Below are 22,765 nucleotides of genomic sequence, written 5' to 3'. Positions count from 1 at the left end.
TGTTCTTTTGCCATGATTGTTAATTATTTACAGTAACAATTCTAGAATCTAACTGTGAGAACATGACCATTTTCATGGCCAGAAATTCTGCTGACAGGATGCTGTTGTGGTCTCAAAACGGGGGAAGAGCTGGAGAGAAACCATGGACTGTCTGCAAAAGGAAGAATAGACTTGTGAGCACAAGGAAGAAATTACCTTGAGCAAATAAATACTGTGTAATGAGAGCAACTGTACATCTATTTATGAAAATGCTCCTTTGGATTCAGTTGCAGCTTTGTAAAGTTCTATGTGAAAGTAAATCTTTTACCCCGTTTTGTTGGGGCCAGATAAGTAATTTCTTTATTAAAATAAACCAGGAATGAGCCCAAAGGATTCTCTAGATTTTGACTTGGTTGCCTAAGAAGCACTTTAATGTGAATTTGGTGCAGAGGGGGGAGCTTTCAGTGTTGCCTGAGGGGGCTCTGTGTGGCTCTGGCTGGAGGAAGGGGCTGCTCTGTGCTGGCATTCATCCTCCCTGGCTGTCCATGGCACTCCTCAGCAGCTGAAGCTTTTCAAGAGGAAAAGTGAAGTGTTTATGTGATTTCATCTTTTCACTAAAAATTTAACACTTGAGGATGGGGGAAAATACAGTTTTTTAATAGCTACTCTTGTTTCATACTAATTTATTACACTGCTCAGCTGCCAAATGAAAAACACTTGGTTTCACCTTTGAGAAAGACACAGGACATCAGCATTGTTTATTGTTTGTACAAATTTCTCTAGATTTGCTGTTGTGCTTTTGCCTTCTCAACTAAAGCATTTCTAATAAAACCAGGAAATCAAATGTTTTAGAGGCCAGAGTTGAGCACAGATCTAATCTGAAATATGGTTGGAACTAGCAAAGGCTTTTTAGTCCAATTATCAACCATATAGTGCTTAAGGCTTTGAGAAGGGGAGTGTAAAAGCTTTAGAGGCATCTTCCAAGAAAAGCCCATGCTCTTTGGGTGGTCTTTTGGGGAGAAATGTTCCTTTAGAGATTCAAAGTGTGCTATTGTGCTTTCTCTGCTAAGCTGCTCATCTACCTCTCATAAAACACTGTGTTTTGCAGAGCTCGAGGAGAAGATTGAGAGCTGAATCCCACCCCTCCCCTCTCCCCAGGTGGGCAGCAGGTGCTGCAGTTGTTGGAAGCTCATTGTGTCTGAGCATGGCCTGTTGTAAATGAAAATGGGGCTCCACCATTCACACAGGCCTTGAGTTTGATTCTCCCAGGTCCTCCAATAAACCCTGCAGGAGCAGAACATGTGAGCTGGAGGCACAGCAACACTTTGGAAGGAGATGCTGCCTGAAAGAAGCTTGGATCACTAATTAAACTTAAAAAGCTCTTGAGATTTTTTTTTTGTTCCTATTCCTACCTAAGGTAAGCATTTACTAGACGTTGTATCCTTCGTGGCCTGGTGAGAATTTCTAATGCTTGACCATTAAATCTGTTTCAGTTCCAGAAAGTCTATTTTCTAGTTCACCAGCAGCCTAAATAGTTCTGTTAAAGGCAGAAGATTTAATGGCCCATGAAGTAGAAAGACCCATCACCTTTAGCAGAGATTTCCTAAATGAGACATGAGGATCATACGTGGGATAAATTCTATGGCTGTTGAGTCCCTTACCAGAATAGAAGGAACAGTGCCATGTCTGAAGTTACCAGAGTTCTGCACTGTAAAAGGGAAAAATAAAAGCTAGAAGTTAAAAGCTTTGAATTAAATGTATAAAATATGTTAGGAATTATTTTATGAAATACACTGAGTGCCCTGGCAGGGAGAGGAATATATGATTTGGATTATTTAAGATCAGTCCTTCAGCTTTCTTTTTGGTCTCTTGCCCCCTCAAGAAGTGGGGCAGAGCTGACAGCAAAAAAGGCTGCGGGGCACTGGGACCAGCAGAAACCAAGAGTGCAGGAAGAACAGTTTCTGGAAGTTTAAGGAATCTTAAGTTCTATTCAGTCTGCACAAAAGGAAGTCCTTAGTGGGTAGCATCTTTTCCTCACTGTTACCATCAGAAACAAAGTGTTCCAAAGCTTGGAGGTTAATAAAGGTGTTCAGGAAGCTCCAGCGAAGCTGCAGAACAGTTATTTTGGGTGTAAGAGTGGCAGGAGTAGTGAGGTGCTGCCTGGGTGGGATGTTTGCTGGAGGCAGTTGATTTTTAAGGTGCTGACAGATGTGGTAAATCCAGCCTGGGCACCCTGGGATGGACCCACCTGTCACTCACCCACAGAGGTGTGTGCTGATGTGGGGCAGCAGCCACAGCAGGTAACAACTGTTTCACAGTTTCTTTCAGGTGAAATGTGGGTTTTCCATCCTTAAATATGCTGACAGTAAAAGACCTGGATGAATTATTTCAATAAAGATAGGCGGGTGTGAATTGCCTCACACAGAACCAGATTGAAAAGGTGTTAAAATGTCAGATTTCAGTGATGGTGGGCAGGCACAGCACCAGTGAGTGATTGGTGGACTGACTTTTCTTGCAGCCTCAGGCGATCAGTGATTTGCATCCTGCAAAGTGTGTGCACCCTGTGTATCTGTGAGTTCTGGAGCAGTCAGGAAACAGGTGACTGGATTCTTGTGGAGGTTCCTCCAGACCTGCCTTAGACTTGCTGTATTTACAGACACTTTGCACTGCAGTTTCCCTTAAACCTCCTTCTTAGTGATGTTTTTCGGAGTTTTACAAGTACCAAAGTGCTCTGTAACAGGGAGGACCATTGTTGTTGCTTCCCAAGGTAAGAGATTGGATCTGTTCCCTGCCAGACTGAGGTACGTTCCCATCCAAAGACAGGAATCATCTCCTGCCTTCTGAGCTCTGCTTTCATTTGCTCTGCACCTGATTTGCCCTAAGCAGGATTCCTGCTGTATGTTGTAAACAACCTGGCTGATTTCCTTTGTAGCCTGAAGATCTTCAAATTGGGGATTGTTTATTTTGGAAAAGAGAAAAAAAAAATATTTTTGAAGCTTTATAACCTGGCCTGCTCACAAACTGCCTCGTGTGTCAGCATGAAGCGGTTCTATGCACAGAGCTTTTTGCTGCCTTGACATTTTCCAGGTTGGCTCTCCTTGGTCCTAAATGCTGCTCTGTGACCAGAGGCATGTGAAACTCAGAAAATAAACTTCCAGCCCTTGTTTTACACTTGTAATAGTGACTCCAACCCAGATGTGGACTGATGTCTCTGTGCTTTAGTTTTTCACCCTCTGCAGTTCCTGCTGCTCTCTTCTGACGCAGCTCCAAGTGCAGCAATCCCACAGGGGCAGGAGAGGATCCCGTCTGTCCCATGAAGTGCAGGGAGTTCCTCCATCCCTGGGGGATGTGGGAGCTCGTGGTGCTGCTGGCTGTGCGCTGCCGTCATCTGCAACTTCACCCCTGGTCCGAGGGACGGGAAATCCCTGAACGTGATGGGAACGGACAGGGGGAGCTGAGTGTTTGCCTTCAGCCTTTTGTCCTGTACCTCAAGAGCCTGGAGCAGCAGTGAGTGAGTGCAGTGCCACAGCTGGAATGAGTGCAGTGCCACAGCTGCAGTGAGTGCAGTGCCACAGCTGCAGTGAGTGCAGTGCCACAGCTGCAGTGAGTGCAGTGCCACAGCTGGAATGAGTGCAGTGCCACAGCTGCAGTGAGTGCAGTGCCACAGCTGCAGTGAGTGCAGTGCCACAGCTGGAGTGAGTGCAGTGCCACAGCTGGAGTGAGTGCAGTGCCACAGCTGGAATGAGTGCAGTGCCACAGCTGGAATGAGTGCAGTGCCACAGCTGGAATGAGTGCAGTGCCACAGCTGCAGTGAGTGCAGTGCCACAGCTGGAATGAGTGCAGTGCCACAGCTGGAATGAGTGCAGTGCCACAGCTGCAGTGAGTGCAGTGCCACAGCTGGAATGAGTGCAGTGCCACAGCTGCAGTGAGTGCAGTGCCACAGCTGGAATGAGTGCAGTGCCACAGCTGGAATGAGTTGCTGCCTGAGTACAGTGAGGCACGGCCCTGCCTCCTGCCAGAACAGCTCCCAGCATGGTCTCTACTCGGTTTTTTAATGCCTTGATTCTGTGAAATCTCTGGGGTGTGTGGGGAGGGAATAGGGGCAGGTCAGGAAGGGATGAGTTTCTGTAGGTGGAAGCACAGGAGGAGAATTCTGCCTCGCTGTTGTGTTCTCTTAAGCTTCTTTGAGCCTGCAGAAAGATGATAATTAAACTAGACAGAATCTTAAGCTTTTGCCTTGCCTTGCCAGCAGCACCAGACTTCAGAGTCTCCCTCTAAAAGGAGCTGTGCCTCGTGCTGTTCCTGTACGTGCTTAGCTGCTCTCACACCATATGGGTGTACAGCCTTTGTTTTAGTCTGACCTTGACCTTGAGGTCACAGGCGTCTGAAGCTGGGACATGTGGACTTATCCTGGCTGTTGTGGCTACATGGTCATTTTTACCCCATTTTTTCTTGTCTTTAAATGTAGCAAAGTCTAGATGTCAGAGGATTGGAGCAGTGCAAGGAATTAAATGAAATCTTCTGACTTTCAGTGCTGCTGTCAAAAGGAGGAGGGGAGACTTGGATGACTGAGAAGTGTTTAGATAAGCCACATCCCAGTAATAAAGAGGAAAGGCTCGCTGAGGGTTCTGCAGAGACCAAAAGCAGCAGAGCTCAGAGTGCACCTGCTCTAGTAAATAGCAGACTCACAGTAGTAGATCACTGTGTATGCAAAGAGTGCCAGCTCGTGCCCTTCTGCACAGAGGGCCCTTGGGGGCTTCAACAGAGAATTTGTCAGGAACAGCACCTTGACTGAAGTACTGGTGAGATGGATCACAGAGAACGAGATCTTTGGCATAGTCAGATCCTAGATCAGGTCATGCTTAAAGCTGAAAGTCAACACTCAAATTCTACTCAGACAAATGGAACCTTAAATTCAGCTGTGTCAGGCTGCTGAACTTAGACTCAAAAATGCTTTTGAAACACGAGTGCTATTAAATATCACTGAGGGATCATTAACATTCTATCTACAGGATTGGGTTGTGGCTGAGTTGAGCCTCAGTCACAATTAAATTGGTTCTGTAATTCTAGCATGACACTTAATGACAACTTTGCTTTTGTGATTTGTTGGTGTGTGCTCTGTCACCTGGGTAGAAAGAGGAGGTCATGTGTGTTGTTTTTTTAGTCTCCTGTCTTGACAAGAGTGCAGAGCTGGTTTTTGTCTGGACCTGAATAAGTCTTTGTGAAGGTCGTTAGCACCATTCTTGCTCAGAGCTACTAAAAGAGAGGGGGAGCAGTAAGGGAAGAAAGAGAGAGATTAAAGGGGAAAACCCAGTAGATTATAAATGCATTTTCCTCTGTGCTGGAGGTTAAATAATATTTTATGTGTGTGACAGATCCTGTGATTAAGGAGCTGTTAGGCAGAATGAGAGCTGGGCAGCAAAGGGAGCAGAGATGCTTGAGGGAAAAGGGTACTAAGATGTTCTAGAGCTGAATTCTCTTGTGCATATCTAGTGTGGTATGTGGCTTTGTGTGCCTTTCAGTGGAGAAAAAAAGGATATTCTACAGACATTTAGGGTGTTTTTCCCTTCCTTTGCTTTAGCATCTTTTCTGTCTGAGATGTTACTGGTTACTTGTGGCATTTCTTTAGAAAATGGTCAGAGGCTCTAATCTCTGCTGCTGCTTCAAGGTCTAGGATTAGGATTGTAGAATGGCATATGATAATCTTGTACATAAATGATGGCTTTAACAAATGGAAGAGGTTTATCCTGTTTGTTGCAGACAGACTCTCCCCTCTGCGTCTTGCTCAGTTTGAGGACTCAGTCACTGCAGAGCCTCTGGAGTTTCAGCTGTCATCATATTCCCCTCATTCAAATCAGTGAAACCTGGGCACTCAGACTCGATTTTAGATCAGGTCAATAAATACTTGACCTATCCTGGGTTGTATTTTAATGTTCCACAGAGGCCTGTCATTCCCAGAGGCTCTTCCTCACGCCGCATGAAGCTGCCTGTGTAAGCTGGGCTTCAGACAGGATGATATGCCTGTCTCATCTCATAAGCTTTTTATTTCCACTCCATAAACAATGTCTCATTGAAGCAGCAGTAAACAGGGAGCAGTGTGTGTTGTTAGCATGCACTACAAAGCTCTGTACTTCAGTCATTTAACACAACATGGGATTTAAAGCCCCCCCTGCTTCCTTTTGCAGAAGACAGTGTGTCATTCCACTTACTCAGCTGATCCACTTCTGACAGACAGCAGTGGGTAGAGCACAAGGAGAAAAAGTAAAATCTCCGTTTGGAGGCTCTTTGTCCAGATTGAAAATGAGAGAAAGCCTGGAACATTAGAAGGTCCAGGTGACCTGAAGTGGAAATTCAGGGCTGTTGAATGTTTGTGTGAATAGTGGAATGGTCCTTGAGATCCTGTGGGTTCCAGCAGTAGATCCCGTGAAAGAGGTGAGCATACAACCTTTCCAAAAAGTTACTGGAAATGTTTTAACTTCCCTCACTCAGCAGAGGAAACCATGGAGTTAACAATCTAATGGACACATTAAAGCAGCACACGTTGGGATGGGGTAATTATTCTAAATCCCTCCGATTCATTTGCATGTATTGGGTTGGCTGGGGAGGGAGCTGCTGAGTACCGAGGTTTGTTCTGCCTGGTGTGTGAGCCTTGACTCGATGGACGTTTGCTTCCTGCTTTAAGACAAAACAGCTCTTTGCTGACTCCCTTTTAGGGTTAACGTGTTAACACCTATTCAAAAGCCACAGAATAGAACTCGGCTGTTTTCCTGCTGCTGGTGGGTCAGTGGCTGAGGCAGTGGTAGCAACAACCCTCTGTACCTTCCCAAAACGGTGTTCCAGAGCTTCGACACAGGCTCCCCACCCCGGGACGGGTCACTGCCAGCGTTCATCCATCGTCCTGTTGAGAGCAGCGAGGGAAAGCAGCCGCCAGCTGTGCCGAGAGGCTGCGTGCCCTGGAGCTGCCCTCGGGGAGAGCTCCGGGCCCCGCGGCTCGGCTGCTCCTGCTGGGGCTGCCCGCTGTGTCCCCGCTGTGTCCCCGCTGTGTCCCCGCTGTCTGTCTGTCTGTCCCCTCTCCCTGTCCCCGCTGTCTGTCTGTCCCCTCTCCCTGTCCCCGCTGTCTGTCTGTCTGTCCCCGCTGTCTGTCTGTCTGTCTGTCCCCGCTGTCTGTCTGTCCCCTCTCCCTGTCTGTCCCCGCTGTCTGTCTGTCCCGGCTGTCTGTCTGTCCCCGCTGTCTGTCTGTCCCCTCTCCCTGTCTGTCCCGGCTGTCTGTCTGTCCCGGCTGTCTGTCTGTCCCGGCTGTCTGTCTGTCCCCGCTGTCTGTCTGTCCCCGCTGTCTGTCTGTCTGTCTGTCCCCTCTCCCTGTCTGTCCCGGCTGTCTGTCTGTCTGTCCCCGCTGTCTGTCTGTCTGTCCCGGCTGTCTGTCTGTCCCCGCTGTCTGTCTGTCCCCGCTGTCTGTCTGTCCCCTCTCCCTGTCCCCGCTGCTCTCCTCCCGCTGGCCTGGCGTGCCCAGCAGTGATTCCATGGGCGGTGAGCAGAACGCGATTAGCAAAGCTGCAATTAGAGAGAAGGCCAGGAGGGCAGTGGCTTAGTGCAGGAAGGGTCACCACTGGTGTCTGTCAGAACAGAAATAAATATGGGAGATGACAAGGGATTGAGCTGCACTCGTGTCTGAGGAGACTGTAACTTAAATAGCCGGGGCGCTGCCAGGGAAAAACCGGGAGCGCTGGAATTTTAAACAAAGGCGGGGATGGGGGGAATAAGAGAAGAAAAAAAGAAAAGCAAAACTGGGTTTTCATCCTGACCAGATAATCTCAAAAGGAACTTTCAAAAACTTTCTAAGAGGTAGCTTATGTAGGTAAAACGTTGCCTCGGGGAAATCTGGGAAAATTATCCACAGTGCAGATCCTGGAACTGATTCACTGATACCAGCTAATGTAAGGGGGTTTGTGCAGAGAGGGACTTGTTGGGATTGTGGCTGCAGCCACGGGTTTCCTTACTGGTGAAATGTGGTGAAATGTGGTGAAATGTGGTGAAATGTGCACCAGAGAGCAGATGTGAGGAGTGCCCGCTGCTGGCTGTGTGAAGGAGCAGGGACACCCCAATTTCTGCACACCCAGAGCACTGCAGCCAGCCCTGCTGGACACCAGGACATGGCATCTGAGGACAGGCTGCTGAGGAACCTTCCACTGAGTTCTGTGTTGGTGCAGAATGATGTAACATTTTGCTCCTTCTTTCCTTCTTTTCCAAAAAAACAATTCGAGAAGGAAACTGCTGGAACCTTTCTTTCCATTGTGGGGCTTTTTTAGCCATAATGTATGAGACCGACTGGAGGTTCAAGATCTGCTTTTAAAGAAAACTATTGTTTTTAGAGGAAAAATAATTTGTCCTGAAGGTAAAACCCCAAATCTTTGAGGTGTCTGTATGTAGTTAATTTAGTGAAATCTACCCACCTTGATGTTTTACAGCACTGAGAGTGCTTGTTTTGTTTTGTTTAGTACTCCTTTGCATTATCTGCAGAGTGTTGATTTGTGGATGACCTGGGCAGTTGTAAACATCTTGGCTGACCCTTTGTCACTTTTGGTTTTGCTATATGGAATTGAGTTTCACATGTGCCAGTGGGAGATCAGAGGTTTTGGTACCAAGGATCCTTTGAACACATGATGGCATTGGAAGAGCTGTGTGTGGCAGTGCCAGTGCAGTCCTTACAGCCCTGCTGCTCAGGCTGATTGTCATGCTGGATACACAACTAGAGGATGGTAATTTGGTTCATTTTGGAATCTCTGAGATAGGCTGCAGCCCAACAAGAGAGAATCTGCTTTTCTTTTTGCTGAAGAACACTGCTGGAACTTCTCTGTATAAGCTCATTTGAAAGCCTGTTTCTTGATTTTATTAATGTGATGATTTGGCTCCTTTTACCTATAGAAAATTACTTATCCCAATAAAATGCAAGAATATTGGCTAAGAAAGGGGAAAATAAAGAGTGTAATTGTGTTAATTATCAGAATACCAGACATGTAATTAATATGCCACAGGAATAAAGAGCAAATGTACTAATAGCACGTAATTGGACTTAAACTACACCCTTGGTAGAAGTCTTTGCAATGGAACTGTTGTGGTTGTGCTCCTTTTCAAATTAGCAATAAGGAATAAATTAACATCCATTTTCTTGCCCTTACAAAGACAGAATCATATTGTGGGGCTGGGTAATGAATTCAGAGAATGCCTTTACATTCCCATATGGCTCTTGGGGAGGGGAATATTCATGCACATGGCTCTTCTCCCTTGCAGGGGGAAGGCAGAGGGGAAAACCTCATTGTGTGACCAGATGTTTGCAGAATACCATGAGCCTAAAGAATACAAAACATCTGTAAGCTGAGAAATTTAAAGAGTCACCAGTACCTGGTGTAAATATATGAGTTGCTTTATCCACCCACCCTTTTATACCTGGTGTGTTACTGGACTGTGTTGTCAGACAAGGAAATAGGGCAGGGCAAGACACTGTCCCAGAGAGACATCTGTGATAGAACTGGGAAAAAAAAACCCCATGGTTCTTCACTCAGCAAATAGTTCTGCTAATAAATGTTCTTGAGGTCCTTAACAAGTATTGCATTTCAGGTAAAGACTTGAAAGGGAGTGTGTTCAAGGTATTTCAAGGTATTTACAGTATATCTTGATTCAAGGTATTTCAAGCTATTGCAGCACTTGTTAATTTTCCCTCCCCTCTTTGTTCCCTTCTTTCCTAAATATGTAAATGGAAAGCCTGGAAATTCTGTCTTATTCAATTGTAATGCACCTGTCACCACAGTACCCAGACACCTGCCTTTTGCTTCACAGAACTATTGTGAGAGTGCATTAATTAACGCTTGTAAATGCTTGGAGATCCTGGGATGGAAGGTGCTAATGAGTTGTAAAATATTATAATGATGATGCAGAATATTCAGTCTCTCTTTGTAAGGAAGGACTTGCATCTCCCCTTCATTGCTTTCATGTTTCTGGATGCATATTTTGCTGTAGAAGGTAAGTGTGAGCAGGAAGAAGAATAGAACAAGGCAGAAAGATTGCTAATGCCGTGGGTTTTCTTGTGAGGAGCTGGTTGGTTTCATGTACTTCTTTGCTTATTGAATTTTCTTTTTGTCTCTCTGATGAACCCCTACTTCAATGGCTTGTTGAGAATTCTCTGAACGTTCCGAAATGTCAGGGGAGAAGATTTTCTTCTTCAGATTGCCAAGGCCTTCATTTGCATCCCCTAAATCAATTCTCATACATGATCAAAGCAGTTCTGGAAATTTTCAAGTGTGGGGAAAACCAGTCCTGAAATTTTTTTCTCCTCTAAAATATACAGTCAGGTTCCAAAGCATTAAAAAATGATAATAAAATCTTAATCTCCCAAATCTAAAAGCACTTGAGTTTTATGCCTGTGTTCAGAGTGTGTATATTGGGGACAGCAAGACAATAAATGATCTAACAGGTCACCTGTGTGTGTTTTGTCTTCCAGCTGGCAGGGGTGTTGCTCTGGCATTGTGTTGTGGAGTTTTCTTTTGAATGAGCCAAAAGATGCCACTACTGCCTGTTGCCTTACAAGAGTGTTCTGGGGTTTCATAGGCCTTGTTGTACAGAATTAATCCTTTACATTCACCCTGAATTATCTTTTTCTTAGTCTCATAACTGTTTGTTCTTCAGCCATGTCAGAACCAGAAAACACCAAAATTCAAATTCCCAAATACTTTGGGATTTTGTGCTATCGCCTTTTCCAGTGGGGATGGGAGCAGCTGGAGTTACAGCAGCTCTCAGAAGCTGCTTTCTTGTGGCCCTCATCTTTTGCTTGGGTGTGTTTGCAGCTCTCTCAGGAGCTTAATGACTGCATAGTCTCTATGGCACTTAGTCCCTTCTCAGAAGTGGTTTCAGGGCAGCTGTGATAAACTGGTGGAGGAGATAAAGCTGGGTTTTAACTTCCCATTAAAAGGAATCTTCATCTGCAAACACACTACTGTGCAGAGATGAATTGCACTAAGATGAAAAACAAGCCCACACTTGGTTCCAGCCTCTTTATTTGAAGATAACCTAGTTCTCAGTGCAGTTCTAGACTGTTTGAAGTTTGGGCCCTTTCTCTACACATCCCCCCTTTAAACAAGAGTCCAAGCATAACATTCAGAAGTAACAGTGCATATTCTGCATGTATTCAAAATTATTTATGGTCCTGAACTCTAACAAGCAGATCCAGATCTGCTGTTGAGGTACCCGAGCTTGTCCTGTTGCTCCCTGTGTGCACTGCCTGCCTTTCAGGAGCAGGTAAATGCATTCATTTTTCCCTACCACCCTATCTTTTCTGTTCTAGCTGCTCAGCTCCACTCTGACAAGTGCAATAAATGTGTCCTCCTGGGTCCTTGCAAGCCAGGCATTAGTCACACTGTGCATTTCAAGGACATCAGGCAGATAGGTTTTCAGCTGAAACAGAAAACGTGTTCTGCCAGGAGCCATTTGTTCCAGTTTTGTTGCTTACCAATAAAATAAAAATCAATGGTTTTTTGGAATCTGAGAAGCAGGTCAGAGAGTAGGAGGGAGATAAGTGGTAAAATGAAGGTGCTGAAGTTAGTTCCCTGAATTTCTCTGAAATAATGGCATGTGGCATTTGGGATAGAGGATCTCTGTCAGCGTGGGAAATGCAGCTTCCTCCAGCACAGGAGGAACAGGACAGCTCTTGAGGGCTGGTGCACAGCAGGTCCCACACTGGTGATGGAAATCAAATTGAGTTTTGTGAAATGAAATGAGAGGATGTTGTGTTTGCTGAACTTCCAGAGTAAGTGCCAGTGGAACATTCACGGTGACAGGGGGCAGGATTTCATGTGGCTGCCTCACCTTGTGTGCAGGGCCAGGGCCCATCTGTATCAACCTCAGCTGCCAGTTCAAACCTCTCAGCCATCCAAGGAAACAAAGCCATCAAATTGATCCTAAAATACAGGCTAAAGAATTGATTGCTTTACTGAATCAGTGCCTTAGTCACAACTGACTCGGAGGAGTTTTGTTTAGAAAGTGAAATGCCATCAATGCCTTCTCTTCCTTGGAAATTTCCCAGTTTCATCATGACTGATTCAGCTGATTAATTCATCTGAGCTGGTAGTGTCATTGTGTAATAAATAAGGTTCACCAGGACATAGCATTTCTTCTCTTAAAAATGTCTCTTCTTCCTAATTCTACAGAATCAGAACAATTTAAACAAGTCCTGATAGTAACAGTAAAGTCCCCTTCTCGCTGTAGTCCACGGTGCTGTGCTTTCTCCTGTTATAATGTATGATACAACCCAAGTGAAATGCACAGCTCTTTTAAATGCCCAGTTGCAAAATAATTTATCTTGCAAAAAATGTTTTAATAGAGAATGTGTATGTGAATGACAACTGGCCAGACATTCAGCCCTCTTCAGATACATTTATATTGACATTAAAGCTCTGTCCATAGTTAGATTCCGAATCAAAATCTAATATTTGGGCAAATACTGGATATGTATTACACCGTGTATTCATCAATGGGCAATCATCTTTCAACTGATGAGATCTTGCCTAGCAAATCTTTATTAATGGGGTGGTTCTCACTCAGACAGTACGTCAGTAAGCCTAGTTTGAGAGTCACACTGTGCTGGACAGTCCTACTCTCCATACAAAAGAGAAACACATCATGTAGCACCCTGTCAGCTGAAGCTGCGTTGGCGGAATGTAAAGACTCAGCTCTCTGGCAACAGATGGGCTCCAGGCTTCTTCTGACATGATCTGCCATCCAGCATATGTTAGCCAGGCTGAGAAATCAAGGAGGTTTAGACTGAGGCTTTAGCTTTATTTAAAAAAAGAAAGATGTCTTAGCTCTTGATAGAGCAGCTGCCCTGCAGTAAATGGAATAAATGTGGAGTAACTTGGCTAAGGGAGAGCTCCTGAGCACGGGACAGTCACTGGGGATGTTCACTGGCTTGGGCCTCAGGGTATGGCTCTTCAGGTTCCTGCTCTGCAGACGGAGCACACAGAGAGTAAAAGTGGTTGGTTTGGAGGACGCAAGAGGGAGAACATTTTTCCTTTGGGTATCCAAAAGCACTGGCTTGTACAGACCAGATTCTGGCCTCTCGTGGGACCCGAGTGGCTGCTCCAGGGTGGTGATGAGGATGGTTTCTCACCTTTGGTTTCCCCCCATCTCGAGTGTGGGGTCACCAGGTACTCAGCCCTGGCTTTGCCTCAGGAGGGAGAAGGAGGCTTTTCCAGCACAGATCAATCTTGCACAGAAATTGTACAGAAAATAAGGAAATGCCACATCTCTAGGATCCTGAACATTCTGGACTTTTTTTCACTGTGGGAGTGAAATGGCTAATAGGTACAAACCATGAGTAGTCAGATCTAATTATAAAATAAGTTGGTTGCATTTTAATTGTTTTAATTGTTAAAACTTAGATCATTGATCACTTTTTCCTTTTTTGAAACATTCTCTAATTGAAATTTTTGATAATAAAGCAAAGAACTTTTCTATTATAGGACAAGTTCTGTGCAACTTAATGAAAATCCTTGATTTAGATAGCGCTTGGAAATTTTTCCAAACATAAGTAATCTTTTGCCTTGCTAGAAGTCACTACATTAAAAAGGTTTGTTGCTCTGCAGAGCAGACTCCGTGATGCACCAAGGCGTTTGTGTTTGGACACGTTCCTGCAAGATTGCACTTCTAGAGCTGGGAAAACAGCAAGATGGAGGTGCTGGGTTTATGGTTGGATTTGATGATATTAAAGGTCTTTTCCAACCTAAATGATGCCGTGATTGTTTGTACCTGATGCTTGCAGCACCAGGTGTCGGCAGTTTGTTCCATCCCAGCTGCTGACTTGGTTTGTGCCTCCCATTCCCGGTGTGTCCCTGTGTCTGCCTTTGGCATCAGCTTTGGGCTGGGTAAAACCCAGCGGTTCTGTCTGAAAGGAATTTGTTTTCTGAAATGAATGTTGGGGATGGAATGTTGAAGTAAACGTTAGGGAGAAAGCATTATAGCTATAAATAGCTTTATATGGGGTTAATTTTTTCTTAAATAGCTCCATACGGGGTTTAACTCTTTCTAACGACTTGGGGGCTTAATCAGCATTTATTAAACCAGCGGTGTGAGGCTTTAGAGGGGCATCGTTTCAAATCAGCAATGTGAGGCGTCAGAGGGGCAGCAGGTCCCTCCAGCTGTGTGATGCGCCGGGGAGGCCGCTCTGCTCCCTGCCCGCAGCAAGAGGCCAAACGAAGCCCAAAGCGCCCGAGGCAGCGGCAGCCGAGGCGCTCCGGGCCCGGCGGGCGGGACGTGCCCCTGAGGGAGCGGGAGGCGCCCGTGAGGGAGCGGAGCACCATGGCGGTGCCCGTGAGGGAGCGGGAGGCGCCCGTGAGGGAGCGGAGCACCATGGCGGTGCCCGTGAGGGAGCGGGAGGCGCCCGTGAGGGAGCGGAGCACCATGGCGGTGCCCGTGAGGGAGCGGGAGGCGCCCGTGAGGGAGCGGGAGGTGCCCCTGAGGGACCGAAGCACCATGGCGGTGCCGCAGTGCCCTCAGCGCCAGGGGCGGGGCGCGCCGCTGCCCGCGGGGGTCCGCAATGGGCTCTCCCGGTCCCCCCCCGCCCCGCGCCGTTGGTTCGCTCCCTCCCCCGCCTGGTGCCCGGCGCGGACCCGGCCGCCATTTTAGGAGCCGCCGGCGGGGCGGGCGGGGGTGGGAGGGGAGGGACGGTGAGCGGAGCGGGGCCGCGCAGCGCTTCTCGTCCCTCCTCCTCTTCCTCCTCCTCCTCCTCCGCGGGGCCGAGCCGAGCCCTCCGCCCGCCGCACAGCGGAGCCCGGACCAGCGGGGGCGCCAGCCGGGGCTGCGCGCTGCCGTCCCCGCTCCGCGCTGCCATGCCGGCCCCCGCCGCCCGCCTGCTGCTCGCCGCGCTGCTCTGCGGAGCGGCGGCGGCCGCTCGAGGTAATGCGGCTGGGGCGGGCGGGGGAGGCTGCGCGGCACCTTGGTGACGGCGACAGTCCGGCTCGCCTCCTGAACCGCGCCGCGGGCGGGCGAGGGGACGGTGTCCTTGGCGCCCCGCGCAGATCGCGGAGGCGGGCGGACATCGAGGGTAGGGAAAGGGGGGAGGATGGAGGTGCGGCCGGGGTGACCCCGCCGCGGCCATTGCACCTGCAGAGGGGATGAGGGGATGGCGGCTCGTCCTCCCGGCTCACCTGCGCCCAGCGGCCCCGAGCCCTCCCAGCCGCGGAGGGCAGAGCCCGGCCCGGCGGGGGATGCGCGGCGGCGGCGCTCGCTGTGTCCGCCTGTCTGTTACATAACGGGGCCCGGGCCGGGCGGGGGGCGGCACTTGTTGCCGGGAGGGTCCCGCAGGCAGACCCGGCCGGAGCGGGGCCGGGCAGAGCCGGGGCGGGAGCGGGAATAAAACCCCTCGGCAGCCGGGCCTGGCTGGGCTGGCGTGGGAAGGCTCCGTGCGGGCACGAGCCGGAGCAGCGGCTGGGCCGGAGCAGCGGCTGGGCGATGTGAGCGCGGGCCTGGTGGCTATTGATTGATCCCGAGGAGCAGCAGCATACGCATTGCGGGGCTGCTCCCCGGCGGGCTTCACTGAGAGGCTCCGAGGCGCTTCCTCACCTGAAGGTTACCCCTGGCATCGGGAATGCTGCTTCTGCAGGATGGCATGATGAGATTTAAGAGCGTTGAATAGGACCGTACATTAGAAGTAATGTAGAAAAAAAAAAAAAAAAAGTGGTTGTAAAATGGCTTATAAATACGTTGAAGGGAAGTTCTTGATCTAAAAAGCAGCTCGTTATGGACACATCTTGCTGCAGTTTCCCTATGTGGGATGAAGAAGCTGATGCTGTAGTATGTCTTAGGAAGTCCTCTGCCAGCTGTTCTGACAGTGCCCATTTATTTACCTGTGCAAGATCCCTCAAGTACAGTCTGTTCATCAGCATTCTTGGAATCGTTAAATGTAGTTTTTACCAACCAGTACACATGCATAGTGGCTTTGAATTCCATCGTTTGAAATTAGGAATAATATTAAGATCAAAAACCGTTTTCCAAGGAAGCTGCTTGGAAACAAATGGCAAATTCAGGCAGCATTACCCAGGACAGTGCTGGTAGGCAGATTTTCTGCAGCTTGTTGATGGCAGTACCTGTTTTCAGCCAGATTTACAGAGCTGCTGGACTGCAGATCCTGATCTGTTGAACTTCATCACACATAACTGAGTTACAGAATGAGGGCTGGTTTGGCTTAGTATGTGCAGTTGCCTTAGTCCTTGTAGCATTTTGGCTGCTGTAGGTAGGCCTGTTAATAATGTTATGTGGAGATGCACTTAGCGCCAAGTAAGATCTGCAGGACACCTGGAAAGCTGCAAGGGCTACTCGTTTTCATTTCCCTGCTGTTAGGAAAGGCATTTGTTTGGAAGCATTTATGGTAAGCTTTCTATTTTGTGCTGTATTGCCAGTTCCATTTTTTTTTTTTTCTCAAGTACAGTTGAACTTGCCGGTTCTGCCATTCCTGTTGTTGGAACAGGGGAGTGAAAAGTGGTTTCCTTTTTGATGATGGAGAGAGAGGGAAACAGTGTTTGGGTGATACAATCTTGCACAAAAGGCAGGCCTGAGCTAGCTGACCTACCATCTTCCCTGTAGTTGTTTTAAGGGGTGCAGAGAGTGATTTTTGGGTTCCAAAGAGGCATTTTCCTGTCCAGCTGATGCAAAACTCTTAATCTAATCGAATTAGTTTTGTAATTGGTCAAGTTGACCCAAATATTTCTAAGCTTGTTGCGGTGGAAAAGCAGCAGCTAGCAGTGCATTCAGACTGTGTTTATGGATAAAGCAGTTGGATGTCTCTGACCAGAGCCGCATGGGGAGTGGAATGGAGGAGTTTCCGGAGGAGGAGGCAGCGCAGCTCGCTGCTGCAGCTTCCATGGGTCCTGACCAGGCAGAGCAACAGACCTCTGGTGTCTTGGGGCCCTTCCAACTGACTGTCATTTAGGAAGGGTATTGATGAAAGTAATACTATCTTGAGGAAGGTTTGCTGATCTGTGATTATTTCAGGAAGTTATGTGGTGCTGTGAATTTCTTAAATCCAAACCACAAACCACTTTGTTAGTGCTACAGTTCTTCTGCAGATATTTCTTTGATAGGAAAACCTTTTTAATATAGGGCTGGGGATTAGGTAGTTGTCTTTCTTCTTTCTAGAGCAAGGAAATATAATGCTACCCTAAAGCATTATGTAGAGACAGTTTGGCTATTTGTGGGGCCTGGGTTTTTTTATTCTCCAAGTATTTATGAAAGTAAGAAACCGCTGAGGACAGGGAGAATTAACCAGTACTAGACCTCTCAACAATGTATAGTGCTTGGGAAAGCATTATATACAGCCATCTGTTCATACAAACAATATTAATCTCTTTTTCTGTATGTGTTATTTAAAATAGTGCACTGCTGTGGAAACTGAAATGGAGGAGAGATGGTGTGGACAAGAATGGTTTATGGTGTGTTTGGAATACTCCTGTGCTAGTTGTCTTCTCCCGTGTTACCAGGCTGCAGGTTGTGCTGTCTGTGCTGAATTAGCAGGAAAATTTGTCAGCAGAAACTTCTCTAGACTTAATAAATATATCTTTGGTTTGAGGTGGTGATGTTTCTGCAGCCACAAAATCACCAGTTGCAGATAATTGCAAAGATTTTTTTAAGGAGAAGGAAAGAAGCTGGGTTCATGGGCTTCAGTGTGTCATGGAAGTTAGAAGGGCTGAAGATAGACCCAGGTCAGGCCACAACTCTGCATAATGTGAACATCCCACAACTTAGACTTCTGGTATTCTGGGTAAAGCAGTGTTTCCTGCCATGAAGCCCAAGTGTGTGATAGCTGAGTGAGGCACTGAAACTGTTCTGCAGAGAGGAAAGAACTTCCATAGTCATTGAAGCTTTCTGGACAAAAGCACTTGGACCATTTTTCTCATTCTCTTTAGTTCCATTGGGAGAAGTCTCTCTGAAGAGTGGTTTATGGTGTGAAGGGCTGCATATCTTGTAGCATTATCATTGTTGTCAAAGACAGAAACGATACCTCAACATGGGAGAGTTCAGTGAGGCGGAAGCCTTGGTCTTAAATAAATCTTGTTTTGCACTCTAATTTATTTGTTTTGTACTGATTGACTCGCATTGGCTTCTGTAGGCACTAAACCTCCTTAGGAGCCTTTAGAAAGGATTATTGGAAACCTCAGTGCCTTTGAAGAGCTGTCTGTGTGTCCTTTGTTTATAGTGTTAGGTCTCATCTCACTTGCTTTGTATCTGATTGAAAACAAGTTGCAGCTACTGCTCCCAGTGGGTTTCCCTGTTTTTAAATGGAGTCAACAAGTAGAGCCAGAAGTGCCAGCTATACTGGGGTGATGTTTGCTGTATTTCTGAATACTGTTTCCTTTCAAGGAGTAGAGTTTATAAATACAACAGTTAAAAGGGAAGGGGTTTCTACTCCTGCACTATAATTAGCAACATTTAAGATAACATTTATTAAATCAGTGTTTGTAGTTAAAGGCTTATGTTTTCTATTTCTATCTTCTGTTTAATGTAAAACATTTTAAATTTCACTTGAAATTAAGGCTTTGTTGTCTTAATCCTATTTAAACTGTTTTGTGGTGGAATCTTTGTTTTCTCTGCCAGGCTTTTATCCAAATTCAAATTTGGCCAGTTATCCTCTGTCTAAGGTCTTTGGTGCTCTGAATGTTTCTTCTGTTGCAGTTGTGGATAGTAAAAATTGCAAATAGTTTCTAATCAGTCATTTGCATATCTCTTAGTTTCATTAGGCTTATAGCAAAACTTTAATGTATCTTTGTACAAATAAAATCAGATTTAGGCAACTGGTTCAGTGGAGAACAGGAAACTTTCTGTAAGTGGTGATAAACAAGAGATTTTTCTCTAGGCAAAATACAATTTAATAAAACCTTGTTGAATCCCTTCAGCTATTGGTTTGAATGTGGTGTTTGAAGAATTAGGGTTAATTGTGAAGGCTGATAGTGTAGGCAGCTGATAGTTTATAAACATTATCTTGTGCTCTGGTGTATGGCAGTTGAGCTTCCAGGGCAGGAGTTACAAGTGCTCCTTAGCTGTGGCAAAGAATCCAAGACAGAGATCTGAAATTGTGGGGTGAATTTCAACCACTGGGTTTTCCTTCAGCCAGAAACCCTAGAGGGGGCAATGGTGGATGCCCTTACTTAACCCTGTCCTGGGGCATCTGGATATTCCACTGAGTCTCCTGGACTCACTCCCTCATACTTTGCCACTGCTTTCAATTCCCAGCAGTGGAAATGGTAGTTTGTCGTGGAACCTCGTACTGTGGGCAAGTTCCTCACTATCAACAAAGTCAGCATTTGAGCAGAACTTGTGTTCGGTTTTATCCCATTGTTTGGACCTGGTTGTAGGACAATGACTTTTGGTAAAATTCTAGGTTTGAGAAGACCTAGTTAAATAAACAAATACAGTACATCTTTTCATTACCACTGGTTTATCTTGAGTTGCTTATATCCAAATTAATCCTGGGTCTTTTCTCCTGGAGGCAGGAGGCAGGAGCTGTGAGTGGCAGGCTGGGCAGGACAGAACACACATTGTAATCAGGCCAGGCTATGCCTTTTCTTGTTCAGCTTTACTTTCAGGGTGGAGAAGGCATACTTTATTGTGGAGCCCTACACTGCTTGGCTGGACTGTACTTTTCTGTGGTTAGGTACTACACAGACTTGTTCTTTTAATGATATGGCTTGAAATTTAATCAGAACAGTACTAAATTATGACTGTTAGGTAAGACACGTTGAAGTTTTTATTGTCTCACTGAAAGGCATCCTTGTAATCTCTTGTCTCCAGAGGAAGACAATTAAGCAAAATACATACAGTAATCAGTTTTTGTTCAACCTTCAGGACAAGTAAAGGACTCTTTACGAGTTCATCTACTGCAGATGAAGTGCAGCTCATCTGTATTTACAGATAATATAATTCTCTTTTTTTGAATTTTTCTAGTAGTTTTTCATGTGGTCTCAAAGGTAGGTTTTCAGAATGAGGATTTTGTGTTTACTGTCACTAGATTGAGCAAATAGCTTTCAAACTCTAGTACTTGTTATTGAGTTTAATATGTTTAACCAGTTAATTCTTAGGAATTTATTTTGACATGAATCATCTTGATTCAGTTCTAACAATATGCAACGTGGCTAGACAGCACTGTATATTAGAAGTAGTTACCTAGAAGAAGTTTTCCAGCTACAGTCCTTTCTGGGTAAGTCCTTTCTGTGTTTAAATCTTTGGTCATGTCGATGCCAGATCCCATTTAAGTCAAATAAACTTCTGACCACTTGTAGGAAGATAACAGAAGTCCTCAGAAAGGACTTTGGTAAGTACATTTAATTTTAATATTTGCTTTCAAATTGCAGAACTGAATTAATCTGATTTTCTTAATGGCTTTTGATTAAAGTTTCCATGCTAGCCCTAAACTGGGCTACCCTGCCTGCCTGCTCATTTACATTCATTAATTCTTCTAGGCAGCAGGAAGAGGTTGCCGCTGGTTATGTGCTGGGTTGTGTTCTGCAGCATCAGCCATCGCTCTTGGGAAGGAAGCATCCTTGCTTTGAGGAGCATTCCTTTTGCTGCAGAGCTGTCAGGCTGCTCTGTTCTGCTTCAGGAGGCGCTGAGCACATTCACCTGGGGCAGGTGGCATTTTCAAACCTGCTGTTGGAGCACGTGCAGTTCCTCCCCTTGTAATTGTAGCAGCAATTACCTGCAGACAATGGGAGCTGGGAGTGGCTGGTGCTCACCTCGTGGGACATGTTCTGTCAGGCTGGGCGGCAGGGAGGGTTCTGCAGGACCTTCTCCATCCAGGGTGACACCCGGGAAATGCCTGTGCTTAGCAGGCCTTGGAATTTCTTTGTGCCCACTAAAAGCCGGCAGAAGTCTGCGAGCTGCCTGTGCCAGCACAGCTCCCCCCGCCTGACTAGATTAAATGCTCGCTGGGATTTACAGCAGATTCCAGTTGAGGCGCTTACAAATAGTGTGAATATTGTATTTCAAGGAAACCAGTGGAGTTTATCCCAGTTAAATGGCAGGAGATTAACAGCCCAGGGCACTTTGTTAGTGTCAAGCTTGGAATAGGCTGCTGTTCTGGTTTGAGATCACCAGTCTGGCTTTGAACCACTTCTGTAGATTGCAGGAGGTTTGTGACAATTAAACTTCACCCCTTCACGTTTTTGTCCCTCTTCTCAGTCCAGCATTTAATGCTATTTAAGCAGCTGAGATCAGGATAATGCTTGGTTCAGTTTGACTGAAGGGAAGCAGTGATGTATTGCTCATAAGCTGTACTTCATATTTCAAATGCTAGCTTGAGAATTCCTTCCAGTGTGTGGTTATGCTGAAGTCAGTAGATCACAAATATGGATAACAGGCCTTTCCTGGATATTCAGCAGTAAGTTTGGTGTTTTAAAATCCAGTGATCTTTAGCCTTCATACACACAAAGGGATTTAAGCTTTATGTTTTAAAATCTAGTGATGTTTTAGCCTTCCAAAACACAAAGGGGTTTAAGCTTTATGATTTTATTGTCTGCAGCACAATAAAAGGACATGACTTTGCTTTCAACTGGGCCTATTGTTTGAAGGTTCACTAAACTTTGCAGATGCTCAGCATACTCATAATTCTGTTCATATGTAGTTACAGTACTTCAAGGTTTTATAGAACTCCCTACCCAGCAGTAGTGGGATTTAGGAGGTTGCTAAATTAGGAGAAGGTTTCTCAGAACTTTAAAAAAAACAAAAACCAAAACCTAAGTATTTTTGTAATCCACATTCAGAAACATTAGAATGGAGATGGAGGTTTTTTTCTGGCAGAGATCTGTTCTAGTATTTTATACCACATCCTTGCAAAGATGAACGGATGAAAGGACTCAGATTTTTGATTGGGGTATAACTATCCGGGATGTACTGTCAGAAAAATACACGATTGTGACCTCCTTGTGCTCCTGGAGCCACAGCTGTATTGGTGAGATGGTTTTCTTGAGAGCAGGTTTGAGTTGTGGGTGAGCATTCCATGGGAGCCTCACACCTGAGCAGTTCGTGGCACCTTCCCTCGGAGGGAGGAATCTGTTAGTGCCTCTGAGCACGGCCAGGTTTGCTGTGAAGTGTTTCTGGGAGGGTGTGCTGCAGCACAGAGCTGCTCTGGGTAAACAGAACAGTGTGCCTGGCATTTACTGGCTCTCTGGGGTGCTGCATACTGCAAGTGTGCCTGTGTGAGCATACTGAGACAATAAAGAGGGTGTTCTGTATTAAGCAAAACCAGATGGAGTAATTAAACACGGTTTGCATTAAAACAGTTCCTTGTGAGTTCTTTCTTGCTGCATTGTTATGGATGAGGGTGATATATCCTGTCTGCTGTTGCCACTAACTAGTAAAAGATTGCAGATGAAAGCATATTGGGAGTATTATGATTTCCTGTATGAGTTCTCTAGGTTTAATCATTTATTGAAGTGTTCTTTTATCAGTTTTTTAATTCCCCTAGGTAAGCATGTGGCACATGACATGAATCCATTTTAGTTCATTGAAGAGGCAGGATTCGAGAGTCTGGGTTAGCCTTCCATATCTGCCTGTTTTACCAATCTGCTTATCTAATTCTTTAGAGGTGAAGTAACAGGACTCAGCTGTGTGATAGTGTTCATGCTGTAGTGTATATTGTGCTGTAATTGCACAGGTATGCATTTCATAAGTTTAAGTTCTTGATCTCCTGCAGACCAAAACCTGGGTGATGTTGCCTATGGAATGCTTTTTGGTGTGTTTGTTGTTGCCTCTA

At 46.0% G+C, this 22,765-nt stretch overlaps 1 protein-coding gene across 4 annotated transcripts in view; it reads left to right on the top strand.

Moving 5' to 3' along the window:
* The first annotated feature begins 14,771 nt into the window (after nt 1-14,771).
* Nucleotides 14,772-22,765, top strand: part of CLSTN1 (calsyntenin 1) — a 30,396-nt gene continuing 22,402 nt past the window's right edge. For 3 of the 4 annotated variants that reach the window (XM_005530456.3, XM_014259210.2, XM_005530455.3), the window contains exon 1: nt 14,772-14,919. In XM_005530456.3, coding sequence (XP_005530513.1) covers nt 14,853-14,919 — 67 coding nt within the window. In that variant the 5' untranslated portion in view covers nt 14,772-14,852. The remainder of the gene's footprint in view (nt 14,920-22,765) is intronic. The other variant, XM_014259211.2, reaches the window with a different exon arrangement.

Source organism: Pseudopodoces humilis, chromosome 24, assembly GCF_049639895.1.
Source record: "Pseudopodoces humilis isolate 2021_Gansu_Grassland_sample_001 chromosome 24, ASM4963989v1, whole genome shotgun sequence".
Classification (NCBI taxonomy): domain Eukaryota; kingdom Metazoa; phylum Chordata; class Aves; order Passeriformes; family Paridae; genus Pseudopodoces; species Pseudopodoces humilis.
Note: the sequence above shows the minus strand (reverse complement) of the source record. Positions and strands in the feature narration are given on the sequence as shown.